A 25,876-nucleotide genomic window follows, 5' to 3' on the forward strand; every position below is an offset into this window, starting at 1 on the left:
AGGGGGAGGGGACCATGGGGGACCGCTGCCAAGCCCCATCCCCTGCCTGCTCCCTCAGCCCCCCTCCATGGCTGCCCCACCCACCCCAGCTCCCAGTGTTTTAAAAAAAGCCCCCACTCACCAGGTGCTGCCAGGTAGGGGGCGATCCCTGTTGTCTCCCACTGCATCCCACTGCATGGGGGGCTCTGCTATGAGTCCCCTGGGCCGTCCCCACTTCCTCAGTCTCCCCCCACCCCAGCTCCGGCCCTTTTAAGGAAAAAAAAAAACACAAGAAATCCCCTAGACTCACCAGTGCTTGCAGCAGCCATGGGGGGGCTCATGGAAGAGCCCCCCTACCATGCAGTGTGGGACATTGGGGGGGGGCAGCAGGAAATGGTGAGTCCAGGTGTTTTTTGGTTTTTTTTTCTTAAAGAGCTGGAGCTGGTGTGGGTGGGGCAGCCATGGGAAGGGGCTGGGTCAGGGGGCTCATGCAGAGCCTCCACACAGTGCAGGGCAGTGGGGATCACCCCCCACACCCGGTGAGTCAGAGCTGGGACAGGCGGGGGATGGGCCTGCGTAATTCAGCCAAATCAATTCAGGACAGCTATTTGAATCACCGAATCAAATCACTACCCCCCAAATCTGAATCTGAAGCAAATACTAGCCACTTCACACGTGCCTACTAGCTGCACTCGTTTAACTTTTCAATTGGCATAGAAGGTCGTGTTAGGCTCTTATTCAATTTAAGAATGACTTCTTTTAGTTTACATTGGGTGTGTTTACATGAGAAGCTGTGGCGATGTAGCAACCACAGGCATCTACACATGACCAGCAGCTACATTACCATATTGAGATATTCCCCCAGTAAAGCATGCCATTATGGCAAAGTAGCTGCTAAAAATAACTGTGTAGCACGTATGGCGCAGTACAGGCTGTTACTCCAAAAGGACATACTAAGTCATGGCACAGTAACAATTTTGCTGTAGTGACAGGTGTAGACACGCCTATTAAGCAGATGTGGAACAGGGTTAATACAAGTCAAAGCAAGCCACTTGAATAGACTTTTGAAACCGTCTAACAAACAGCTCAAATATGGGTGTAGACAAGTCCCAAATACTACTGATGTAGCATTGGATGGTATGAAGACATTTGCTGAAATCCTGCATGAGTGTAGTCTCAGCTGCATAAAATTAATCACTTGAAAGGTAATGGTAAACCTGCCAAGCAAACTCATAGGAAATTTTGTCTGGAAGAGGCTAGAAATATTTTTTAGAATTAGATTTTAAAAATAAATAATTCCTTAATCCAAACAAGTAGACTGAAGTTAGTAGAATTCAACTAGAAACAAAATGTAAACATTTCACATTCATTAGAAAGGCATTATCAGCTACATCAGAACAGAATCTGAGCTACTAACAGGACATCAGTTGTATGACATTGATTAAGTCTCAGCTCAAGTATATAATATTTAAATTGTTGGCATATTCCAAATTTGTAAGAAAAAAAGGTCATTCAGACGAAAGAAAAATGCTATTAAAATCACAATAGCTTCTGAAGACAGATTAGGAATTGGGAACGCCAATCTGAATAACAATAATACACAGAAAACAACTCTACAAATATAAAATGAAATGTCACTGTGGATTTTTATTTAGTCATCAAAATTAGGAATAGCAGGAAAAGGCATCAACAGGAAGAACAGAGGTAGGAAAGACCCTACCCCTCCATGAAAGACCCTGCGAAGGGAGGTTGAGAGATCTGGCTCTCTTCAGCCTTCACAAGAAACATCTGAGGGGAGACCTTGTAGCCGCCTACAAGTTTATCAAGGGAAGACAACAGGGAATTGGTGATGCGCTATTTACCAGAGCACCCCAGGTAGTAATTAGGAATAATGGGTGCAAACTAATGGAGAGCAGATTTAGGTTACACATTAGGAAGAAATGTTTTACAATAAGGGTGGCCAGAATCTGGAATGGGTTTCCAAGAGAGGTAGTACTATCACCTAACTTGGAGGTCAAGAGGAAGCTTGCTAGTCACCTGGCTGGGGTCATCTGACCTCAGTCCTCTCTCCTGCCAGGGGCAGGGGGTCGGACACAATGATCTATTGTAGTCCCCTCCAACTCTACAATCTATTAAATCTATGAAATGGAAGACTTCCATGGAGGACCACAAAACCACCAATGGAAAAAAAATGAATTAGACTAATTGGCTTGGTTTAAGAACTAAAATTTTGCCTGCTATAACATAGGAAGATGGAAGCAAACCATACTACAGTTTCCTTTACTTCAAGTAATTCTAATTTCCTGTAGACTGATTTGCCATAACCTCTCAAATTATAAAGGCAAAAAGGGAAAACTCAATGCAAAACCGAGCAACTCTAAGTAACAGTAGCTTCGAGTTTCTTTTCGCTTACAAAAAGTTATATAACATTTTGCTTTCAGTGACCTGCACTCAAGACAAATTTCATAGGCAGCAGGGTCTCACCAACCTACAGGGCACTAGGGTCAGAGACTTTACATGCCCTTCAATGGCCAGCTAATACTTTCTAAACTAGGGGTCTGAAGTTGACCGTTCAGGCCCCTAATTAAATGTGGTCAGAAATGTTGCCCACCAAAAGCGCCAACTGAAGTGCATTAAATCTCCTGTACACATGGGGGGGGGGTAACTTTTTTCATCTGTCTGAAGAGCGACTTAAAATGTACTTTCAAGCACACATTTTAACAAACAAAAAACCTCCCACGTCTTCAGACACTGAGAAATTATACTTACCCATCTTTGTAAAGTTATTAGAGCTCTGTGGGTGAAAAGTATCATCACTGAAGCAATCTGAACACTTTTTTTTTAATGAATAAAATAAAGATCTACCTTTTCATTTGAAATTTGGAACACTGAATCAAAGGAGGCATGGAGCGACACCAACAAAAATGCTTCCAGTGTCCACAGTATCAGAACTACTGTCCTCAAATGACATCTGTAACATGCACTGAAAATATATTAATTTACAGGCTCCTTCACAGGCTTGCATAACTCCCTTAGTTTATTTTTTGCCTTTGATAAAAGTACAATTTAAGCACTATACTTCACTTCATAATCAAATTCCATCCGCTTTAAACGTCATTTTATCAACACTCATACTTACTTGGCAAGAGAGAGAATAAAGACTTGGCTTAACAAGCAAACTTGTTCCAAAAGGGCATAGTATTATGTCAGCATAAATGGCTCATAACATTAAAATAATAAATCCTTTTTAATTATAAAACTGAAGAAACTGCTTCTTCACAATTTTAAAACACATCACTATATTTTGCTCATGAGAACAAAATTTACAGTCATAAGTTGCACATAAAGGGTTTATTTTAAATGTTTTAAGGATAGAGTTACATCATAATTATAAAAATTACTTACAGAATTAAGTAACAGATTTAAAGTGTTTATACTTCTAAATGCAGAGAACAGGGAACTGTCTACATTGTTCAAAATAAAATAAAAATAATGAAACCAAGCTTTAAAGATGAAGTCATTACCTAATCTTAAAATGTGAACACGAAGACCTTTGAACTATACACATACCAAGAACCATCCAAATTGCACTAATGATGTAAAATACAAAAAGCACAGCATTTTCAAGGAACCAGAAACTGTTTCTGCCATAATTCTTTTTCCCTGAAATGATTGTAATTGCTTCTGTCTTCATTTTTAAATTAATCCATTTAAGAAGGCTTTTATACATTGCAATAAAAAGGGTTTTCCCTAATGTAGTTAGGTCTGTATACATCCTACTCCAACTAAATTTAGGGTTTGGCACTCAAAAGAAAAAGTAAAAAATGTAGTGTTTCAGATTTAGCTATGATTTTTACTCCTGAACAGAATACATGGTCCCTTCAAATGCTGTATGACACGTACAACTGGAAAATTACCTTCCGTTGGCACTATGCTCGCCTCACCGGTGCATTTAATCCTACTAACAACCATTAAAACAGCACAATAAGCAAATTCACAAAAAACTGAACACAAAATAAAAACAAAACAAAAACAAAAACCTAAACATTTTAACATGCAACTTTAGTTTGTTACATTGAACGTTCTACCTTCTAAGCATGCAAAAAAGGATGGTCTGCATTTAAGATTTTTTTTTCCTTTTAAAAGTTTTACATGGCAGCCTGACATCACACACACACACACACACACAATATACAACAATACTACAGCAGGTAAATGAGAAAGGCCAATAACTTTTATACACAGATCCATGGCTTGTGTCATCACAAGCCCCATGATAATTTTGGAAAGTAATGTTGAACCCCTAGAACAAGGAACCAACATTTAGTTACCAGGGTAACGCAAGCACTGCATGCAGATCTGAAACATGAGCCTAAAACAAAGCCCAAAGCAGATGGGCAGGGAGTGGAATTAGTCTCAAGCCTCAAAGAAGTTGGTTTAAGCTATCAGAAAAGGAAAATGAAAAAGGAAGAAAGAAAAAAAAAAGCAACAGACACAATAGGGACACTTAAGAAAACAACCATAAAATTTACATATTCTTGATTATATTTGAATTGGCAGAATACGTGGTGTATTAAAGTGGCTTGCAGAAAACCCATAAATGCAAGCCTATAATGTTAAAAATGTTTCAGTAGACCTAAACCTTGAATATTTCAAAACAAACCTTGTATTCCTCAGATGTATAGCCCAAAACCAATTGTACTACGTTATTCATGTATCCCGTGTTTAATCAATACACTCACTCATTCTTGTGCCACAAATATCAACTTGGGCTCATGGAGCCAGGCTCAGCTTTGAGATTTACATGCAGGACTCTTAAGAGTCAATAGAAAACACATAACAGATCTGCAGGATGAAAAAACACTGTGTTGCAAATCTGCTCACTTTGTTCAAAACACAAGGAACATTTACGACTCAGGTACTTAGTGCTTAAGAACTGCATTGAGAAGCTATTCACTGAAAGACAATAGCCTGCCTTTGGTTGCCCATGATGAAATACTGGACATAATGCAATAGTAGCAATGGACAAAGAATTAAGGTATTGTATTTATATAATGAGTATTTATTACCATTCAAACAGCATAATGAGGCACAAGCCTTAAGGCTAAAATATGAAATTAGGCAAAAAATGGATAGAAAGGGACTTAAATCAGTGAGTCTTCAGTATCAACACCACCCAAAGTAGAGGTCACTGGGCCTCTGAGAGCTCTGATAAACAGCACCTCTTTTTCTAGCCTTCCACTAACTGTGTAAGGTTGGATATCTGGGTATTCTTTCCCTCAACAGTGATAACTAGCTTCATATATCATATTTCCATTAAACAGTGCTTTTACACTTGCAAAGCTCTGCCTTAATGTGACATGACAATTTTGTTGCTATGCTTACCATTTCTGCAATTCTGATTACTTTTAAAAAGCTGCCACATTTAAAACTACCTTGGTTTATAACTATCTTGCAAGATTAAAACTGTGAAAGGATTCTGCTGCTGTGGGTTGCTATTTACATCCACAATCTAATGCAGATGACCGAACCACTGAGACTGCCTATAGCTTTCATTAGATATTACACCACTGGCATGCAGAACTCTAGTGTTCATTGAATGAAATTCACGTTAACAGCATACCTCAAAGCAAGTACAATGTATACCACAAAAGGCGACAACAGGTTTAAGCTGTAGATTTGTCCGGACACTCCTTATGTGGAAAAGCCAGAAAGAAGAGATCGGGCCTTCTTGGACCAAAAAAGGAAAAGAAAAGAAAAGAAAAATAAAGGGAATGCAGCAGACTGAGCAGAAGGCAACAAATGCTTCTCCTTCGCTAAAATAAAAGTCTTGGCACCAAGCACTTGGGTTTTGCTAAGTGTTTATAACAAAATATAACATTTAGAATAGAAGGCAGCCTTGTTATGGATATTTTTACTGGTTCTACCACTTGTAACCTGCATTTTCTAATTATCTGTTCATACAGATTAATTATACCCTTTCATAGTTTAAAGCCTTTTCTCTGAAAGGTGCATAAATCATACACCATCTTCTGACTAAGATGCACAAATAATTCTAAGCATTGCTATTTCTTAAACAGCTAGTTTGAAGTAGCGTAGAAACACAGTAGATTGATGTTACTTGGGTTAGGTACTCCTTAACACTGCACAAGCCATTTAAACCTTTCAAAACCACCTCTATCCCAACCCTGAAAACAAGGACTGCCGGTAGCCAAGAAATTAAATTTAATGTTACATAAGAAGGCAATATCAAAAATATCAAACTACACTTGCATGTGGCAGTTGAACAGGTGAGTGCAAGGTTGAAGAAAAGTTAAAATCTATGAAAAATTTAGATTAATGATTACAATACTAGATCAACTTTACACAGCTTGAATTTGCCGCTGTTCTTTACTGTACTCCCTCCCCCCAAAATATATTGACTTCCTTCAAGAAAAGGAGTTCCCTTACACAAAATGTGTCACGTTCACATAAATGTTTGTATTATTCAGAACAAAACAGTTTTGCTGGCAGAGATTGTGGGTTCGCAGGGACATTTAAGCTTTCATTAAACTGGAAAGCAGTCAAGTCTTTTTGTGTCTACAAATTTTACATTTAATAGTTCCACAAATTTGGCAAAAGTTCACGATGACGTCTAAGATGTCTTCACCAAATCGTAGACATAAATATGGAAATCATCATCAAACTTGATGAAATAGACAGAGGGTTTGGCTTCAACTTGATGAATGACCATGCCAGTCCTTTTTGAGCCATCTTCTTTGGCATATTCCACTTGTTTGCCTACCAGGCTGTCCACAACTTCACCTGGCTCCCGTTCTGCTGGAGGCGAATCATCTATAAAAGCATAAAACACAAGATACACTTTGTTAGGAGGTTATGGACTTTTATTTCCAGGTGACATTTGCCAAGGTTACTTTAGAACAAAGGCTGGTAACCCCTGGAGCCATTTTATCTGGCTTGTGGTGGCAAGTAGTTTTGCTCATGCAACGACCAGAAGCAGTGATGGTAGCACTGTGGGTGGGAGCAGTAACAGCTGCTGCAGGCTGAGCTGGAAGTAGCCTATGCTCTGAACTAAATTTATTAAATCTCCCACCCTCACCCCCCCAGCTCTGAAGCATTGTCCACCCCTGCCTTGAAATATGTGAAAATATGAGAAATGAGTTGGGGGTTGGAGGACAGATTTACACATTTCAAAGAATATTCTAAAAGATATATTTTGTTCAGACAAATACAGTTCAGCGTTATACTTTTAAAAGTATGATCACAGGGAGGCAAGAGGGGATGTGGTTAGATAACATTTTACTTTCATAAAATTCCAGTTGCAATCTTATGCTATACCTATACTCCCAGATACACTGAATATATTGGCTCTTACTTTATTACATACAAGATTATAACAAATGAATGACACTTCTGAAAAGTGGCTTCAAATGATCTGAACCAACATTTGTAGGATATACACATGGACTGATATTCTACTTATCCACACACTGCCCACTGGAGGCCATGATAATGAATTCTAATGGATATGAATGTCTGAACCAGAGGTTACAGAGGAGTTTCCCTGTCCAAAGTTTTTCAACTTCTCTCTCTAGTTCAATAACGTAGTAAAAGAAATTCAAACAACTGGGAAACGAGAATGGAAATGTAAAGATGTCACAACACTGTACTAATTTAAAAATTGCCTCCACAGCATTTCATCCAAATTTGAGGTATTTAACTGGGTTTCACTACATGGGGGGAGGGAGGGAAGGAGAGAAGTCATATTTTAGATCTTGAAACCTAAGCTGCCTAAATTTACACCAATGAGTGAAAAAGTTTGTACACAGAATCCAATCCCTACTGAAAGTCTTAATACAAGGTTTTTCTTTTTAGACGCATTCCCCAGAGCTACCAGCAACCTAAGTTATTTTCTGTCAGACATTGTCCTAGAAGTTTAGAAACCTCATATTTATGGAAATAACATTCTCTGCTACAGGAAGCAAATTTAAAAACAGGCAAAGCCAAATTCAGAAGGAATTCATGGCAAAAGTTTAGCATCAGAACACAAAACAATCCCTTCTTCCTTGTACAATACAATAAGAGAAAGGTTCTATGTAGGGATGTACTCAAATTGCAGAGCTTGGGGCCAAATTTCACATGGCCCTGGGCTCCCATTTTGAAGACAGATTATATCCGATTCCCCAATGCCTCCGATTGGCCGGGCCAGCTGGCAGACACATGGGCTGACAGCCTGGACTGGCCTGGCCCCACTCCCCACCTATGCCTGACCTGGCTCTGCTCCTCCCAGCCCCTTCCCACTTCTTGGCCAGGCCACACTCCCCCACCGGCTTGGCCTAGTTCTGCACTTGACTCATGCCCACTCCCCTTGCCAGGGATGGCAACGCTGCCTCCCTGCCCCAGCTCTCCTGCCCACAGACCAGCCCCTCTCCCCCCACCACGGCATGAGGGGTAGCCCTGGGGGAAAGTGGAACTGAGAAACCTTTTAATTTTACACGGAACCCTGCTTTTCACAGGGCTTTTTTTTTTTTTTTTTTTTTTTTTTTTTTTTTTTATGGATCTCTCCAACGTTCATGGAAAATGCCTGATTTCACATTTTCTGTGAAAATATCAAAATCGGTACATCCCTAGTTATATGGGAAAACCTAGAATGCAATTAGTCTCTTTGTAGATGTAAGAGAAAAAGAAAAAGGCAGTTTTTCTAAGGACACACGATAACATGGCTCTTAAGAGCACACACAGAAAAATCTCATCAATTTTAAAAATTAAAAACGTTGAGGTAAATACCACATCAGGATTGAAAACTGCATCCCTAACATCTTTGGATCACTGACTTCTGTGTTTTAGAACACCATTCAGAATGGGTCCCACAACTTAAGACGAATACCTGTTCCTCGTATAGCATCTGTAAACACAGCAATAAAAGAGTAGACTTTGCACGACCTGATCTGCTTGGGCCCCATACTGGAGCTGGTTGGAGGAGGATGTGGGGACCCTCCCCCACCCCAGGATCAGGGCAGTGGATCCCCCGCAAGACCTGGTCTGTCCTGGCCCCGTACCGAAGCTGGCTCAAGGAGGATGTGGGGACCCTCCTACACCCCAGGATTGGGGCGGTGGCTCCCTGCATAAGCCAATATGCCACTGGCCCCACGCAGCAGCACCCGGCTCCTGTCAGCGGGCAGGCAGATTGGGGGCTCGCTGGCACCCCCAGGAGGGCTGTGCCGGAGTCCTTCTGGGAGCACAAGCCCCCGATCTGCCTGCCAGGTGACAGGAGCTGGGTGCTACCCCCTGGATATTCTCGGTGCTGGATGCGGGTTGTGCCCAGCACCAGTCTGTCATCTAGCAGGCAGATTGGGGGCCCACACCCCTGAGAGGACTCTGGCACAACCGCCGCAGCCCTCCTGGGGGTGCAGGTGAGCCCCTGATCTGCCTGCCTGCTGCAGGTTATGTCTCCCCATAATAACCTATGGGCAAAACATCGAAACCCCGTTGATACAGTAAAATAGTTTCGACAAAATGAAACCAAACAGTAGTTTTGAAACTCAAAACAAAAGGCTGTTCTGTCTAATCATCAAAATGGAAGCCGAATCAGAAGGGTGCTGTTTCACACAGGCCTAATGCAAATCTTGTCCCTTGTCTATCTGATGTAAGGAAGAGCTGGTGGGGGTGGTGGAAATTTTAGTCCCATGACAAGCTATATCCTATTCTTGAACAGAAAGGAGGATGGAAACATTAAGTCATTTTGGCAGAAATGAGTTAAAACAAATCTTTCATCTGATTTGTTGAAGGCCTGATCTGCTGACGGCTTTTTGCCATCTATGATTCACATTGCTTTAAAAAAGTTTTACTCTGCCAGAGAGTTGGGTGAATCTGAACAAAGAGCCAGTTTCACACCACACAGGCTGCCGTCACTTCCTTGTTCATTCAGATATTTTTTTAAGATCTTAAAACAGTGCCACATAGCCCTAAATCTGAAGAGAGATGGATTTCAGAAGACAAGGAACAATTTACAGCTTTAACATGTATGTAGAACCTCATCTGCCAATCCAACGAGAAACACGTTCTAAAGCCAAATCATCCATTACATACAATCAAGCTAGGCAGAAGTAGTGAAACAGGTGCCACTTTTTACAAAACAAGTTTGCCCTTTAAAAAAAAAAAAAAAAAGTAAACTCAACTCTCCAGCCTTGAAAGAGTCTGTGGATATCTGGAGAACCAGTGAATGAAACAGGGTCAGCTGAGGATGGGAGGTGTATCAAGGGAAAATGATTTGTATTCAGAGTACTTAAAGAACTGTGTTCCCCCCAACACTTGCCCAGTCAATACAAATTTAAGAGGCTTGGGAGAAACAAATGTTTTAAACTATCACTTCTCTTTTCAGTTAAAAGTTGAAAAATCTTTCAGTGTTTATCTGATGCTCCTTCCGCATACCTAATCTACTATAACTGGCCTTTCTATACCCCCCCAAACCCCAAAATAAACCAGACTGTCAGTGCTTTAGGTTACTTACTCTTCTTATAACAGCTGTGTAATTTGCTGTACAACTAAAGATTATAGCATATTTGCTATATAGTTGTATATTATCAACTAATTCATTTTTAAAAAAATGCTTAGTCCTATAAACAAGCAGGGAAGCTGCTCTGATGTGCTGTAATTCCAGCATGTAGGAAAGGACTTGATTAATCAAGTCTGCTGAAGCGTGGTAATTACCACACTCTAGCAGCCTCCTGCATCTTGTGGATCAGTGTCCCCGTGCTTCAAAATGGCAGTGGGGGCACTTTATCTAAAGCTTGTTTGATGAGCCATCTGCTGCCATTTTGAAGTGCTGATACCCCAGATGCTCTGGGCACTTTAATAAGAGCCACTCTGGGCTCTTGGAGCCACTCTAGTGGTCCCTCCACCCCCCTGGAGCATGTGTATAAACACATGGTTCCAAAGAGTGCCTTCAAAAACTGAAGAAGCACCTTCCGCTAAAATAAGCCTTCCAAAATTGGGGTGCATATGTTAAGGAGAGAATCAGATTCTTCTGCCCAAAATAAAAGTATAGACACTAGAAAGGCTGCTGCTTCTTTTCCTTCTTTTCCTTCCAGCAGCTGCGTGGAAGAGTCCAGCAGAGACAGCCTGGGGAAGGGAAAGAGGTTGCAGTGGTGCAGCCTTATGTTACTTTGGTTCCTCCTTCACCCAAAACTAAAAGCAACAGCAGTGGCATTCTATTCAGGCAGTGCTGAGAAAGTCAGTTATATTCACGGCTCATAAAATCAACTAGATTCATAACTACTCTTCACTCCAAAGGTGTTAACTAGCCTTTCTCCTTTTAATGGTCTTGACGTAGCACACTAATCAAGCTATCCTTTCTCTGGCAATTCTGAAATCTATTAAGTGTTCCTGGTTTTTCTTTTCCTATTTCATAGCACTGCTAACTGGTTTTAGCTCTTTTCAAAATCCTAGATCTGCCCATGAAGTCCATTCTTCAGATACAGTTTCAGTCTTTGGCTGAGCAGAAATTCAGCTTTGAAAAAAAGTTAAAACAATACTTTTTGCCTGACAGGAAAAGGAGGGTGAGTGAGCAGATTAGGCTCTGCTCTACTGTTTGGGGCTGGAAAACGTTCTTCATCCTTCTCCAAAACAGGGTTAATTTCTTGCACACTATACATCTCAAAATAAGATGATATAGTATCTATACTACTCTAACTCCTGGCAGAGAAAAGGCTAGACCAGTGGTGCCCAACGTATTTCTTCCTTTGGCCAGATGGATGGTGCTCAGTCAGTCAGATCCTGCCAGTGGGCTCAATCCAGTGCACAGGGTGAAAAGGCACGGCCCAATTCAGCTGGGGGGCGGAGGGGAGAGAGGAGGGAAGAAGCTGGGCCCTTCAGGGAAAGGGGGCGTGGCCAGACCCCAATACAGCCATGTGAGAGAAAGGGGGCATGACTTGGCCCCAATTTGGCTTTGCAGAGCATAAGGTAGCAGGGGAGGGGTGGCAGCATAACTTGCTGCTGCTCCCCCACCACCAAATTTCCAAACCTGTGGGGAACCCCACAGACTGGAGGTTGAGCACCCCTGGGTTAAGCAACAGATTTTTATGAGATGGTTTGGATAGGGATAATCCTGCCACAGGAAAGGGGTTGGACTAGATGACCTTTGGGGGTTCCTTCCACTGGTACTCCTCTAGGATTCTAAGGAAAAAGATAAAACCTCTGTAGGAACAAAAGCTTCAACTACCTCCCAGTTAAAAAATATCCAAAAGCACCCCTCCTACCTCCATTTCTGGTTATCATGACTTGCCATATCACCCCCCCACCCCCCACACACACACACACACACATCATCATCAAATTTCAGACTCCAGCTGAATAAATTTCTATAATGGTTGACAGGAATGCCAATATCGGCAGCACCGAATTCTCCTTAACTTATTCTAAGCATACCAACTTGCAAACAAACTGGTAGTTCCAAATTACAGTTAAATAAAGGGCTGAATTTAATATAATTTAATATAGCCAAAAGCGTTTACAGCATTTATATTATTTTTTCTTTTTGTGTTACATGTGTGAACACAGTGCTCATGTATACACGCATACACACACACACACACACACACACACACACACAAAACCCTTCACTCCCCTTTACTTGATAGTTTCCATCTTTGCAGGATAGCAGAAACTGGAAAAAAAATCTAAACTTGGCTCAACAGATTCAAATGTAATTATAACAAAAAAAAATTGAGGGCTAGCTCTTAAAATGCTGTAGGACCTGGGATAATCACAAGGGGAAATAATGGCTTATTTTGGCAGCAGTGATTTTAGGTATTGCAAAATGTGTCTCAATTATTATATAGGCCTGGTTTGGAAGTCTGGAATATTAAAGGACAAGAGAGTTTTGTGTGTATTTATTCACTGTGTAACTAACTTTCTACATTGCTTTATTGTACATATATTTACTTTTTTCTTCGTCCTTCACACACTTGCGGTCTGCTGCATTTAGCAAAATGCCAAGATAATAAAAAGTTTAGATTTTTTTTTCTTTTTTCACATCAAAATCATGTCATGATTAAAAAATACATAAAAGAGGATGGCTATAAACAATGCAGGAGTGGACAAGGGCAGTATAAAACATTAACATTATAAACTGATCCTCATTTCAAACTAATTTTCATTTAGAAGTCATCTTTAAAAATTACAGATAAGCATCTTCTTAAGATTTCTGAGTTTGTAAAGTGCTTCATTTAATAAATTAACACTAAGCCAAAAATCTAATTTAGAGGCATCTGTTATTATATAGTTAATATAACAAAACGTATTAACCTACTTACTGGAATCAGGCATAATGCGGAGGTCACCTTCTTTATAGTCATCTAACAGCTGATACATGTACAAGACAGGATCCTTCTCGTAGGTAATATAAAACCATGTGTTCATTATAGGAGCTCGAGCCAAGACCATCCCCCTCCACTCATCTTTTGAGCCGTCCTCTGTTTCAAACATATGTTCCACAGCTTTGCCAATCATTGTGTCTGCTAGGTGAGCATCACTGATTCGAGATGAAGCTGAAAAATGTACATAATATTTAATAAATTCAGGTTTACTCAGAAACCTGGATACTACATATCTTACAGAAAGCATATTAGCTGCTTTATCCACATGGGTTTATTCATGAAACAATTACTTGCTTCGTGCAACTCAGGGCTGTTCAAGGGGCCAGGGTGCACGCACTGAGCTGCCTGCCTCATTGGCCTCAGCAGTGTGAGTCAGTAACTGTCTGGAACATAAGCTGCGTGGGCACCCCCCATTGCACTGCATGCACAGGTACCCCAGCCACAGTTCACTGGATTCAGGCTCCCCTGCTGTATCATGCTGCATGAGCACACCAGGACACCCACTAAGGTCCCCACCTCAAGAGGTGGAAACCAGGGGAGGCAGTTAGCCTGGAGCCAGAAGGATGGAGTGGGGGCAGGGGGAGCAGCACCTGAGTGGGAACCTGGGGGCTACAAATTAACCCCTTGGAGGCTGCATGCAGCCTGTGGACAGCCCTGACGGATATCTTTATTCCCTGGGTATAGTCAGGGTAAAAGATGCAAAATTTTAGTCATGATTATTTATTAAAATAATTCAAATCGCCTTTTTCCAAAACAACAACAGCGCTCCTCAAGCTACAGCACAGGGTCATGTTAACAAACAATTCAAAATAGTGAGGAAAACCAATGTCGGGTTATGTAGCACATACCAAACAATTTTAATTTCTCTTAAAATTAATCTTTAGCAAAGGTAAGCAACTGCAAAACACCTTGCAGATTACATTATTAAAGAAGTTTTCACTGGGGAATGCTGCAAATGGTTGATCCAATTTGAGAGTTAGTGGCAACTAGTGCAAATTATGAACACTGAACTTCAGGGTTTCAAAAAACCTGTAGGATGTACCAGTCAGAGTGAGCCGTTAAAAACAAACACCTTATTATTGCCTCTGTTGTTTCATTTAAAAGAACTGTATTTAGTAAGAAAGGCACATCTGAAAGAACTTGATACTAAGTAAAAAATGTAGAAGGACCAGAAGATATTTTGTAGAGGGAGAATTCTCATGAGATCTTATGCAAGCATCTTCTTGGGTCAACATATTAGCATTTAAACAGAATATTAGTTTAACTAAGCATTGTATACGCTTATTAAGGATAAATCCTTGAAGGAAGGATGATTAATATTACAGAATATGCAAGCATACTATTTAGAATGGCAGCCAAAGCCATAATATCAGGCAATATGAACAGAGGATCTTAATTACCCACCACAGTGTGATAAAAATGTACTAATTTCATCATTTTTTTTTACTACAGGCAACCCCCGCTTACTGCTCTTAATTGATTCCTGAAAAACTGAGCATTAAGCAAAACAAGCATTAAGTAAAACTGAATGTATTTGATGACCCAAGACGGTGACCACAATTACTTCTAATGACCCAAGATGGCAAGCACAAGCACTATAACAAAACTCACTGAGCACTAAGTGAAATCAGGTATCAATTAAAATGAGTATTACAGCGAAATAGCGCTAAGCAAAACAGCGCTAAGCAAAACAGCATTAAGCAGGGTTGCCTATAGTTGAATGTCCACACATTCGGCAGAATGCATTCCACCACATACACAGAAGGAGCATGCAACATAATGCACGTGCATCAGAAAACACTTACCAACTCTGTCTGGAAGGACTTCAAGTGCTGAAACTCTTTCATCTTTGTGCAGTTCTAGTCCATAGACACAATCAAATCCATCATATTTAATAAGGTACAGGGAGGGATTTACAGGAACCTGGTCAAGAACTGTCCCCTTCCACTGTGTTACAGGTCCACTCCCTTCTTTCCATCCATGCTGTATTCTGCAGCCTACAATGTTTCTTCGGGGCTGAGAAATAGGTTTGCTTGGTCCCACATTGTTTCGGTGCTTTCTGCATATAGATAAACATATGTAAGCTACTGAACAGGCAAACATTTCTTCTAATTTTAACTAAAGGTAATTTTTTTTTTTTTTAACAGGAAAGTTTCCATATATTTTCAAATGAGTATATTTATGCTTGTTCACTGAGCAGATATTGCATACATTTTAGTGTATCCCTTATTCTTACTACCACTTGCTAGATTATTATACTGATTATCTAACATTATCTAAAAAACACATTAAGTACAATAGTGAAAAAGAACACTGACGCAGTAATGTGCAGTACTTGAAGAACTGCCAAGTAACTTGAAATAAGCAGATCCATTAAGTAGTATTTGTGAAAACAGTTTTTGACAGAATAGTTTTCCATTGAAAACTGAGGTCTGTCAAATCAACACTTAACAGGGAAATGCCAATTGATTAATTCGGTTGATAGGAGAAAGCTGATACTATATTACTTCTATACTATCACTTTGATTCACTTAGTTTATACTGTTATATTTATTATGATGCCTATATTCAACTTCATATGCATATACCATGTGATGAATGGTTCCCAGTGGATGTTTTGAAGAATTTTTTTTTTGTAATTTTTTTTTGTTCTAATGAAGAATAAAAACATTTCAATATAAGAACTTTTAGGGCAACAAAAATTCTAGTTCCCAATAGTTCGCAAACACCTTATGAAGACTCAAGTCAAGAACTACAGTTGAACTATAAAGTAAAATCATTTTCATGATCACTAATTTCTAATAGTTTAAATTGGTGTTCTTTAACCTGAGATAATTCTGCAGTTTTAGTCCTTCTTGATATCTAAACAACATATGCCAATTTAATGATGGAAAAGTAAAACAACTTACCTGTTAAACACCTTAATTCTGCCTTCAAAACGAAAGTTGTCTGAATTTATTATAGTCACCCCCCAATATCATCTATCAAATTCTGAGATTCATTTGAAAGACACCTCCCTAACTTCCCCTAAAAGAATAGGAAACAGCCAGGATAATGTGATGTTTGCTTGCTGTTCTTGTAGGGTAAATATACTCCTTTATCCTAGTTTCCACTTCTTTTCTGAAGATCGGATAATTTTTTAATGCTACCAGTAAGGAAAGTATAATCTCAGCAGTGCTCTACAAACATTTGATGTCCCAAAAAAACCAGCATGGTTCCTTTTCCGTACAAACACTTCCCGAATCACATGCAACAAGGGAGAACCACAGAAGATACTCTTTCTTGTAGGACTAAATCTGCTTCACTTCTTCCTCAGTGTTTTATGCCTTCTTTATAAAACTTCCCATCAAAAACAAAACTTACTAGCACAAAATATTTCCACTTGTGAATACCTGCAAGTTTTTGTTTAAATAAGTCATGACTAAGAGTTAGGCTTGCTGTTTGTCACTGTGTTAATTCTGCCAAATTTTGATTACTGGCCAATTAAAAAACAAAACAAAACAATTCCCTTATTTTGGTATGCCATGAAAACAAATATGAATCACAATATTGAGCACGTGTAGTAAATGCTATACGATTGTCAGTATAACATAGTAATGCTAAAAAGAGATGCACGTACAACTGAATTATTGTATACTCTTTTTATCATATAATAAGCACCTTTGGTAAAATATTCAGAGCTATCAGGTTTAAAACACTTTACTATAAAATATAAGATAAAGTCATTCTGCATTTGATAGATTATCATCTGCTGCAACTTTGTCAACCATTTAATCTGGTACAAGAACTCAAATAACATTATTCTTTATTCTTTAGTAACTGAATTTCACAAGAATCAATTTGTGTCATTCTTCAGAAAACAGCAATCCAAATATGCATCAGTAGGAGCGTTGATCAATCTCTCAGAGTAACACAATATGTGGAAGAAACCCAAGAAATGGCCTTAGACTTGGAATGAGATCTGGAAAGCCTGATCATATGTTTCCATCATTCTACAAAGTTGTTGAACAGCACAAATTAAGTCAGATTGAAATAGCTCTCCATCCCCTGGGGTTTCTAGAGCAGGAACTGTCTTTTTTCTATTTGTTCCAGCTTCACATCTGCAATTCTCCTTAAAGAATATTTAATGGGAAATTAAACAGATTGCACCCCACTTATAGATTTCACTTGTCATGATTTTCCCTCTCAATTTTGAATAGGGACTCACATCATAAATGACTGCTAGCATACAAACATATATCAAACAAACTTTCTCCAGGGAAGGAAGGGAAAAGCATGGAATTCATGATTTATTTTTACATGAATTAGGGTTTTAAATAAATTAGGGTTTTTTCTTATTCACTTTTTTCTGACTAGATCAGAACTACTTCAGAAATTTAATTTGGAGGGAATCAGTGAGGCAAAACTGCACTCTTACACGCAAGGAAACAGGCTGATTTTGCATGGAATGAGTTAATTTAAACTGAAGATACCCCCCGCCCTCCATCTTAAGACATTAAGATGAGAAGACTAGTTCTTTCTGAATACAAAAAGGAAGAAAAGAATCTACTAGGACAGGTGTGTAAAGAGAGAATGCCAAGTTTAAGTAAGTTTTAAAGTTTCCTTTTCCCGTGTCCCTAATGCTTCATTATTTAAAAAAAAAAAAAAATCTAAATTTCCACCATTTATACCATCTATGCTTTATGTTGTACTCTAAAGTGAACCAATAAATATATTTTGGTTTTACTGCATAACCAATTTTACTTTGATTGCAAGCATTTGATGCCTTAACATTTGGTTTGCAAAATGTTCCACACAAAAAAAATAGCTCAACTTTTTAAAAATACAAGTGGGGGGGTTAGGGGGAGGGACATCATGCACCTTCAATATTGGACCTGGCCTTTCAAAAAAAATGGCCTTAAGCTTCTGCCTGGTGTATAAAGTGGTGTATAGAGAAAGCAGGACAAAGGTACAATGTAGGAATCAACTAAAACTACCTGTAAATGAAAATTTTTCTCCCCTTAAGAAGACCGTCTCATAATGAACAATATGGCTATTATCTTCTGTCAACTTCAATTGTTTTATTGCCAAACCGAAGAGCAGCCAAAAGACAATTGTGCCTTTATAAATATGTGATTAAACAATGGATTTTTACCAGGACTAAACAACATATTCTTATGTATGCCTTCAGGGAGGACAGAAACGACTCAGCAAGTCTTTTATACTAGGATTTTATAATATAGTTTGTGAATATGAAACACATCCCTTATTCACCTTAATAGTTGGTTTCATATGGAATATACAAAGCTCATTCAGATATCATGTATCTTTATAACATTCTATGGCTCAGAGTTGCCCCTCAGCAGTGTTTTATTTTCCCAGTTTTTGCAAGATAATTTGTATTTCAGAAAACTTGAGACAGAACGTAAGAGATTTTCTTTTTAATCGTTTGCCTTTTAAGATCTCAACATGCTCACTTGCATGAGCTTTATCATAACTGCTGTAACATCCCATGTGTCCATGTTACCATTATAGATTTTAAACTTCCTGCTTATGCTACGACTTCACATACTGCCTTTTCCCCTTTCTGCACAAATTCATAAAGATGGCCCACTAAATAGCATAACTGCAGATTAAAATAAATTGTACTTTAACTGTACTTGCCACCATACCATGTAAAATGCTACACGAGTTAATTTTTTACAGGGCACCCTCTTTCCTGTATTAAAAACAAAAAAACCCACATTATAAATAACTACTGAAGTGGCACATGCAAAGGGGCTGACAACTGGTCCTTAGGTATCAGAGTGATGGTTGCATTGGAAGAGTCATCATAGATTGAAATCAATGATTCTCAGCCAAGGTACAATGACATCCTAGGGTCCCTTGACATCCTTTCAAGGGTGCCATGGGGTGCCACACAATCATAGAATCTTAGGAGAGCAAACATGATTTAAAAGATGCACCCAGAGATTTCACACAGGAATCCTCAGTGTTTGAAAGAGTCTGACCTTGGGTGGTCCAAGTGCTTTGCAACAGGTGAATTGCTTTACTATTTTTCTTTAGTAAACAAAGAAACAGAGCGAAAACTAGGAGCTGGCATTTTCCAAGAGGTGCCTTGTACCTATCAGAGCATGCCCTGAGTTTAAAAAAGTTGAGAACTACAGCTCCAAATACTGAGTTTGGTACACAGATGACAATATAACTGCAACATGGAATGATGAGAATGCAGGCAAAATACAACTAATCCCAAATGCCTAAATCTTAGTGCCTTCTTTAAAAAGGAAAGTGGTGGGGGGAAAGGGGTTGAAGAAAATCAGATTTAAAAAAAAATCTAATGGTCACATGTAAACCAAAAGTGACAACTTGTTACTCATTCTTGCTATTCTAAGATACAAAAACAGGTATTTGAAAAATACAGCAAATATGTATTATTTCAAGAGGTACAGTATTTGTCATAGTCCATCATCACTTATAAATGGAAAAGGCTGCCCACTTAGGACTAACAAGCCCATACCCAGTCTAACTACCTTTGTTCTGCTTAGAGACAAAGATCAACTTGTTTCTCACTTTGGTAATAAGAGTTTGTTTTAAAATTCAGTACTTCTTAGAAGTTATATTTCTTCCCAAAGTAGACTGAAACCCCAGAAATATTTAGTATTTTATTATTATACTAAAATGTATAATTGTGAGAAAAAAGGATCAAATGACCAGATGTAACAAATTCAAAATCAGTGCTCCACAACATAAGAAAATGGGGCTACACAGGTGCCCTTCCTGTGGTTTCTCATACCAGAATATTTAGATTTCCTAATAAGTATAATCTTAAATGCTGAATTTCTTGGTTTATAAGAAAGGTTACTTAACTTACAGTAAGTGTGGTTTATTGATTTGTTGTATGTGCATGCACTCAAGTTCAAATGTACAAGAACTCAAGGCAAATACTTTTGGTTAGTAGTAATCTATTGAGCTGTAGGTGTCCTGCCTCTAATGGAGGATATAAACAAAAGAAGCTACTCCAACTGACCCCTGCTTCCCTCCACCACTGGAATCCTGGTGATGGGGCATGGAGAATGGGTCATGGAACTGTGCATGTACAAATATCTCAATTTACTATTGGGATAACAGTTTATCCCTGGAGTAACTGTATGCACAAATAGTTGTTGTATACACATCACGTGATTTTCAAGCAGTAAGTACTACTTAGGATGGCAATTCAGTCTCTTTAAATAGTGAATGGACAAGCATTTTTCATCATCTCTGGATACTAAGAAGGAACAAATATGACTGAAGGCCATATTGCTACTCTGCAAAACTCTAACTGTCATTTCTGAAGAATGTTTCCATAAGGTAGACAATTCACTGGTAAAAACTTGCAAAAATGTTTTCCGGAGGTGTCACATCTACAAACGCACAAGTTTTGATATGCATGCAGATCCAGTTTGAAATTCCTTGTGCAGTAACAACTTGCCCTGTTATCCTTTCTACTTAAGCTATAAGTAGTCTTGAAAAAGACGCAAACTGCTTATTCTTGGTTGTGTGTATGTAAATAAAAATAAAGAACACTTGTCAATATATAAGACCACTCTTAATATCCACCATGCACACCCTCCCCATATCCCTGTAGTTATCTGGTTTCAGAAAGAAAATCCACATTTGTATTACATGATTCAGACTGAAATAAGATCCATTACAATAGAAATTTAGGAAAACGCTAATCCTTTTTGTTTTTGAGGTGCATGATACATGGTTCCACTATCGCACTGGCACCGATATAAAGAAAACTGATTGCATCAGAAATCTGCCTGATGTAACTGATAATGTGGCCGATAAGCGCCCCATGCATGCGTGACACAGCACAGCACGTACATGGTGAGGAACACAACTCTGAAGCTTGAAGAGCTGAATCTAGCTGATATGTCTGTCTTGGTGCAAGAAGAGGGGGGTGCGAAGGGGCATGGGGGGGCACAGATCAAGGCCCACAAGGTGAGAAAGGGAGTGGGGCTGGGGCTGGGGCAGGTGCTGCACAGATGGGACAGAGCACGGGATGGAGCCACGGCTCATCTGGAGTTGCAGAGCGGGGCAGCTCCTGCCACTGCGTGCACCCTGTGAGGGCACAGTGGGTGTGTGAGGCCCCTGCGGTGAGGGAAGAAGTGGGGTTAGGGCTAAGGCAGGAGCTGAGCCAGGCACTGACCAGGTGGGGCCAGCCAGGGCGAGGACAGAGCCATGGCTTGTTTGGGGGTGGGCAGCTCCTGCAACTTCACACATCCCAGAAGGGCATGGGGGGTGGCGAGTGCCCCCTGGATCTGCGCGGGATGGGGCAGACTGCAGCTGCAGGCTGGGGCTGTGCTGGGTTTTTCCCTGTGGGTGGGTTGGGTGGCTAAACTGGGGGGGGGGCAGGTTACAGTGAATTTTGGGGTGGCTACAACCTCCCTGTAGCCCCTCTCCCAGTGCCACTGTCTGCCCCGAGTGCAGCCTGGCTTAACCCTCACTGGGAAGAGCCCGGTACTGCCCTAGCCCCAGCTGTGCAGATCCAGGGGACACTCGCTGCCCCCCATGCCCTTCTGGGGTGTGTGCAATGGCAGGGGCTGCCCAACCCCAAACAAGCCATGGCTCTGTCCTCGCCCTAGCTGGCCCTACCTGGTCAGTGCCTGGCCAAGCTCCTGCCTCAGCCCTAACCCCACTTACTCCCTCACTGCAGGGGCCTCAATCTGCCTTTCCTACGCCCCTTCCCTTCTCTATCCCCTTCTACCACAACAGACTTACCAGCCAGCTGGACACTGCTCTTCAGCCTGCCAGGCTGCGTATTGGAAAATCGGATTGGTATTGGCTGATATGCCTCCTTAAAAAGTGGCTATCACTATCAGCCCCAAATATCTCTATTGGTGCACCCCTAGTTTTTTAAAAATAAGAAGTATATGGATAGTCCTGTTACCAGACAATGTGGCTCTTTTAAATGATATTAAAACTCCTTAGAATAACCAAATTTAAACCAACAAATTAGGAAATGCAGCTAAAAGCAGTCCCATTTCTCTAATTAGGTGGTGTTAAACAGATGGCCCATGGGCCAGATCCCACTGATGAAGCCATTCTGTCTGGCTGCTAGGCCAGTGGGCTACCTGAAGTTGGGAGACATGGCAGGGAAAAGGAGTGGGGGGTGTGAACCACAGTCTGCTATAGAATCTAAGGCCTTTGGGCCTCATGGGACATGGAGATTGGCAGGAAGTGTGAGCAAGGATAGATACAGCCCTGTTTGCCTTCTAGCTGTTTTACCTGTTGCCACTGCCATAGCCTTACCTTCTCAGTCACTGACCCCGCTGCTGGAGCTTTTGCATGCCTCACATTGCAGTCAGAACAACCACCATGGCACAGGGCACATGGCAGTGGCATGGCAATTGTGCCATGTGTGCCATGGCAGACCTGGCAGTGCCATTATTACTGCCATTGTTCTAGGATAGAACCAGAGCTGCTAATGATGCCATGTGCCCCAGGCTGAAATGGCTCTGTTTCCTAAGCAAGACCAAGCCCACAAAGAGCCCTTAAGCCAGGATGTGGCTCAGGATGAGTTTGACACCAATAGCTTAATCAAAATCAAGGTGAGGTATAAAGGAGGTAGAAGTCCCCCTGTTGGCAAGTAAATGGCACACTGTCTTAAGGTACTGAAACTAAGGTACAACAGAATAGTAACTGTGGAACCATGCCAAAGTTATTGGTAAGAATACATTCTCATTAACACTACCTCAGTGTCACATTTCCATGTAACAATGATAACCCATTTTCTCTCTCAATTCAGATACAAAGTTTACATGGACAGAGAGCTGATGTGAAGAATGTCAGAGAACAGTGTCTGACTGTAGTGTAACTGGGAAAAAGCACTGTCAGTTACTGTTTAAGATAAGACAGTAAATCAATGAATGCTTGAGAAAAATTTAAGGTCAAGTTGAGACCACAAGGTTATTTTATTACCTATATCCAGAAAGCAGTACCATGTTTAATTTCTCTGTTTAAAGTATGTTTTGGCAAGACTTATTTTGTTATTATAAACTGCTGTACAATAAATAATAATTCAATATTAAAATATTTGTAAGACGTACTTTAGTACAAGGGATCTTAGCTAAATATCGGCCCCCTTTCTTCATATTGTTAGTATTGCTAATGTGCCAATCCAAAAGCAGCCAAAAGCTGCTGCCAATTTGGCACTGGCCGCAACAGGGTCAAACCTCTAGGTTTTGGCTGAGCAGCAAGGGGAGAGTGAGTGACCCTGATGCGCAGACACTGCTCCTGTTCCAGGTGACCAGAATTTTGCTGTGCCACTAGAAAATCTTTTTCTTCACGTTTCCAAAACAAGATGTATATCTTATCGGGGGGGGGTGAAGCAAGCAAAAACAAGATGGGTACAGTTTATTTATCATCAAGGTGCACTACAATCTTTTCATCCTGGTTTGACAAGAGATGAAAGTTACTGGAAGGGGAGGGAGTTATAGTGGGATCTAAATTATACATTATATTCATGTCGTTCCGCATCTAGAGGGAATTGCCGAGGGTGTCCAACAGCCCTGGACTGATGTGTACCATTTTGCTGAGAAGCATACTTTGAAAAACATAGCCAGGTTTTTGCACTTTAAACAAATATTTTAATACATATTCATTAAATTCACCTGCACTCAGTTTAAGTCTGGGAAATCCATCAGAGAACTAACCGGACCTAATCTATTTTGGTTGCTGAAAGCAATTCTGTCTCATTTTATCCCAATGTATCCTTGCCATTATCCAGCTACTTCTGCTTAAGTCACAGGGAGAGTTTGGAGGGCAGGTAAGATTAAAAAAACAAACAGACAAAAAAACCCACATCATGATGCCGGTGCAAGAAAGAAAAAGAATGAACAGATATGGGAAAATCTCCATGACAAAAGCAAAAAACAAAGCAATTACTGGATTAAATATAATCTACTACTTGTACAAACTAATCACAGAAATATTACAATTTTATATTGACCATACAGCAATATGGTCAATGGTCTACTTGGACAATGAAGCTGGCACAGACTCTCCTTGCCACTTACTCTTCCAAAATCTTCAGGCAAATTACAGAATTTATTTATACACTTGTTTCTCATGTAATGTTGACAATCAAACATGAGCATTAAAAAAAGAAGGGCACTAAATTATTTTCCTTTAGTAAAAAAAGTTAACATTTTTGCAAAGTAACCATATACTACATTTACCTGAATCTAAGTTGACCCTGAATTTAAGACCCCCCCACAATAATCAGATACTATATATGGGAAATTTGTTATAAATTCCCACGTACAGAATATAATTAGTGGAGGACTGTCTTAAATTCATCCCCCTCCAAGTGCTATAGCAGGAAAAACAGTGGCTGGGGGGTAAGGGGGTTACTTGGCCCCTTTCCCCTTCTACCCTACCACACTTCTTCCCCTTGCAGTCTTCCTGCTTCCCCTCCACCAAAAATCCCCAACACCAGCCTGTGCCCCACCCCTTTCACTCCCCACAATCCCCATCCCTTCCACCTGTTCTCCAGTTTCTACCTCTTCCTCTCCCCACTTCCTTACTATCAGATGCTGCTGGGTTCTGTTCCCTCCTGGAGCACAGCACAGTCCCTCCCACCCATACAGCATTGTCAGCACTGCTGACTGGCCAGGCAGGGGCCATGTACCAGAGGTGGTACCACTGGTTGGCCAGGCAGGGGGCAAAGTTTCCATGTGTTCTATGCCTGGGAGGGAACCGAACATGAGCTGGCGCTGAACTGTCCCCGACAGTAAGCAGGGGAAGAGGCATAAGGGAAGGCAGGAGGGTGTTGTGGGTCTGAAAAACATAGCAGCCTCCTGCTCCCCACTTTGCTTTGTATATGAATCCAAGACAAAGCATGCTGAATGCTGGCTGGGGGGGAAAGGAGGGAACTTGTCTCAGACTTGAGTAAAAACGGTATTGACTGAACACAATTCTACAGAGTTCTGAGAACAAAGTAGTAAAGGGCTGGAACAGTAATATATACAGGAGGATATCCTTCTGAAGTGAAGACAGTGAATGCCACACTGGGAAGAACAGCTGCAGTGTAGAAAGAATAAGGAATATCTTACTTGTGGGAAGTTCTCTTCTTCATCATGCTAGCAGAAACTCCTGCATGCCCTACAACAGAAGGAGGCAGATAAAATTAATTATGTTTATGCAATATGCCAAGAAAAATCCTCATATTTGTCTCTGAGGGTCAAAAGGTAGATCTGCAAAATTTTAGAATTTAGACATCTAACAACAATACAAACACTAAGCATTAATAAAAAACATGAAGACAAAAATCCTGCAATTGAAATCTTTCTGCAGCTAAACTTGGATAAATTACCATTTTAATTTATATTTGTATGTCAGGTAACAAGAAAAAGAAAAATAATGATTATATTCAAGTCTCCTACATGACCAAGCTCTGATCACAACTTTAGGAAAAAAATATGATAATTCAGATCAACACTACAGCTGTGTTGTCATATTACTTAAAATATTCAACTTTCCCACTGCTACTCCTC

General features: G+C 40.3%; 1 protein-coding gene across 5 annotated transcripts in view; it reads right to left on the reverse strand.

The window, feature by feature from the left end:
* Positions 1 to 2,993: 2,993 nt before the first annotated feature.
* Positions 2,994 to 25,876, reverse strand: part of SPIN1 (spindlin 1) — an 87,907-nt gene continuing 65,024 nt past the window's right edge. For all 5 annotated transcript variants that reach the window (XM_090038557.1, XM_090038559.1, XM_090038562.1 and 2 more), the window contains 4 exons: positions 25,436 to 25,484; positions 15,161 to 15,414; positions 13,293 to 13,526; positions 2,994 to 6,813 (listed from right to left, as the gene is read on the reverse strand). In XM_090038557.1, the coding sequence (XP_089894683.1) occupies positions 6,614 to 6,813; positions 13,293 to 13,526; positions 15,161 to 15,414; positions 25,436 to 25,484 (737 nt within the window). In that variant the 3' untranslated portion in view covers positions 2,994 to 6,613. The remainder of the gene's footprint in view (positions 6,814 to 13,292; positions 13,527 to 15,160; positions 15,415 to 25,435; positions 25,485 to 25,876) is intronic.

The sequence above is a fragment of the Crocodylus siamensis genome, chromosome 3 (assembly GCF_052110815.1).
Source record: "Crocodylus siamensis isolate JL-2025a chromosome 3, ASM5211081v1, whole genome shotgun sequence".
Classification (NCBI taxonomy): domain Eukaryota; kingdom Metazoa; phylum Chordata; order Crocodylia; family Crocodylidae; genus Crocodylus; species Crocodylus siamensis.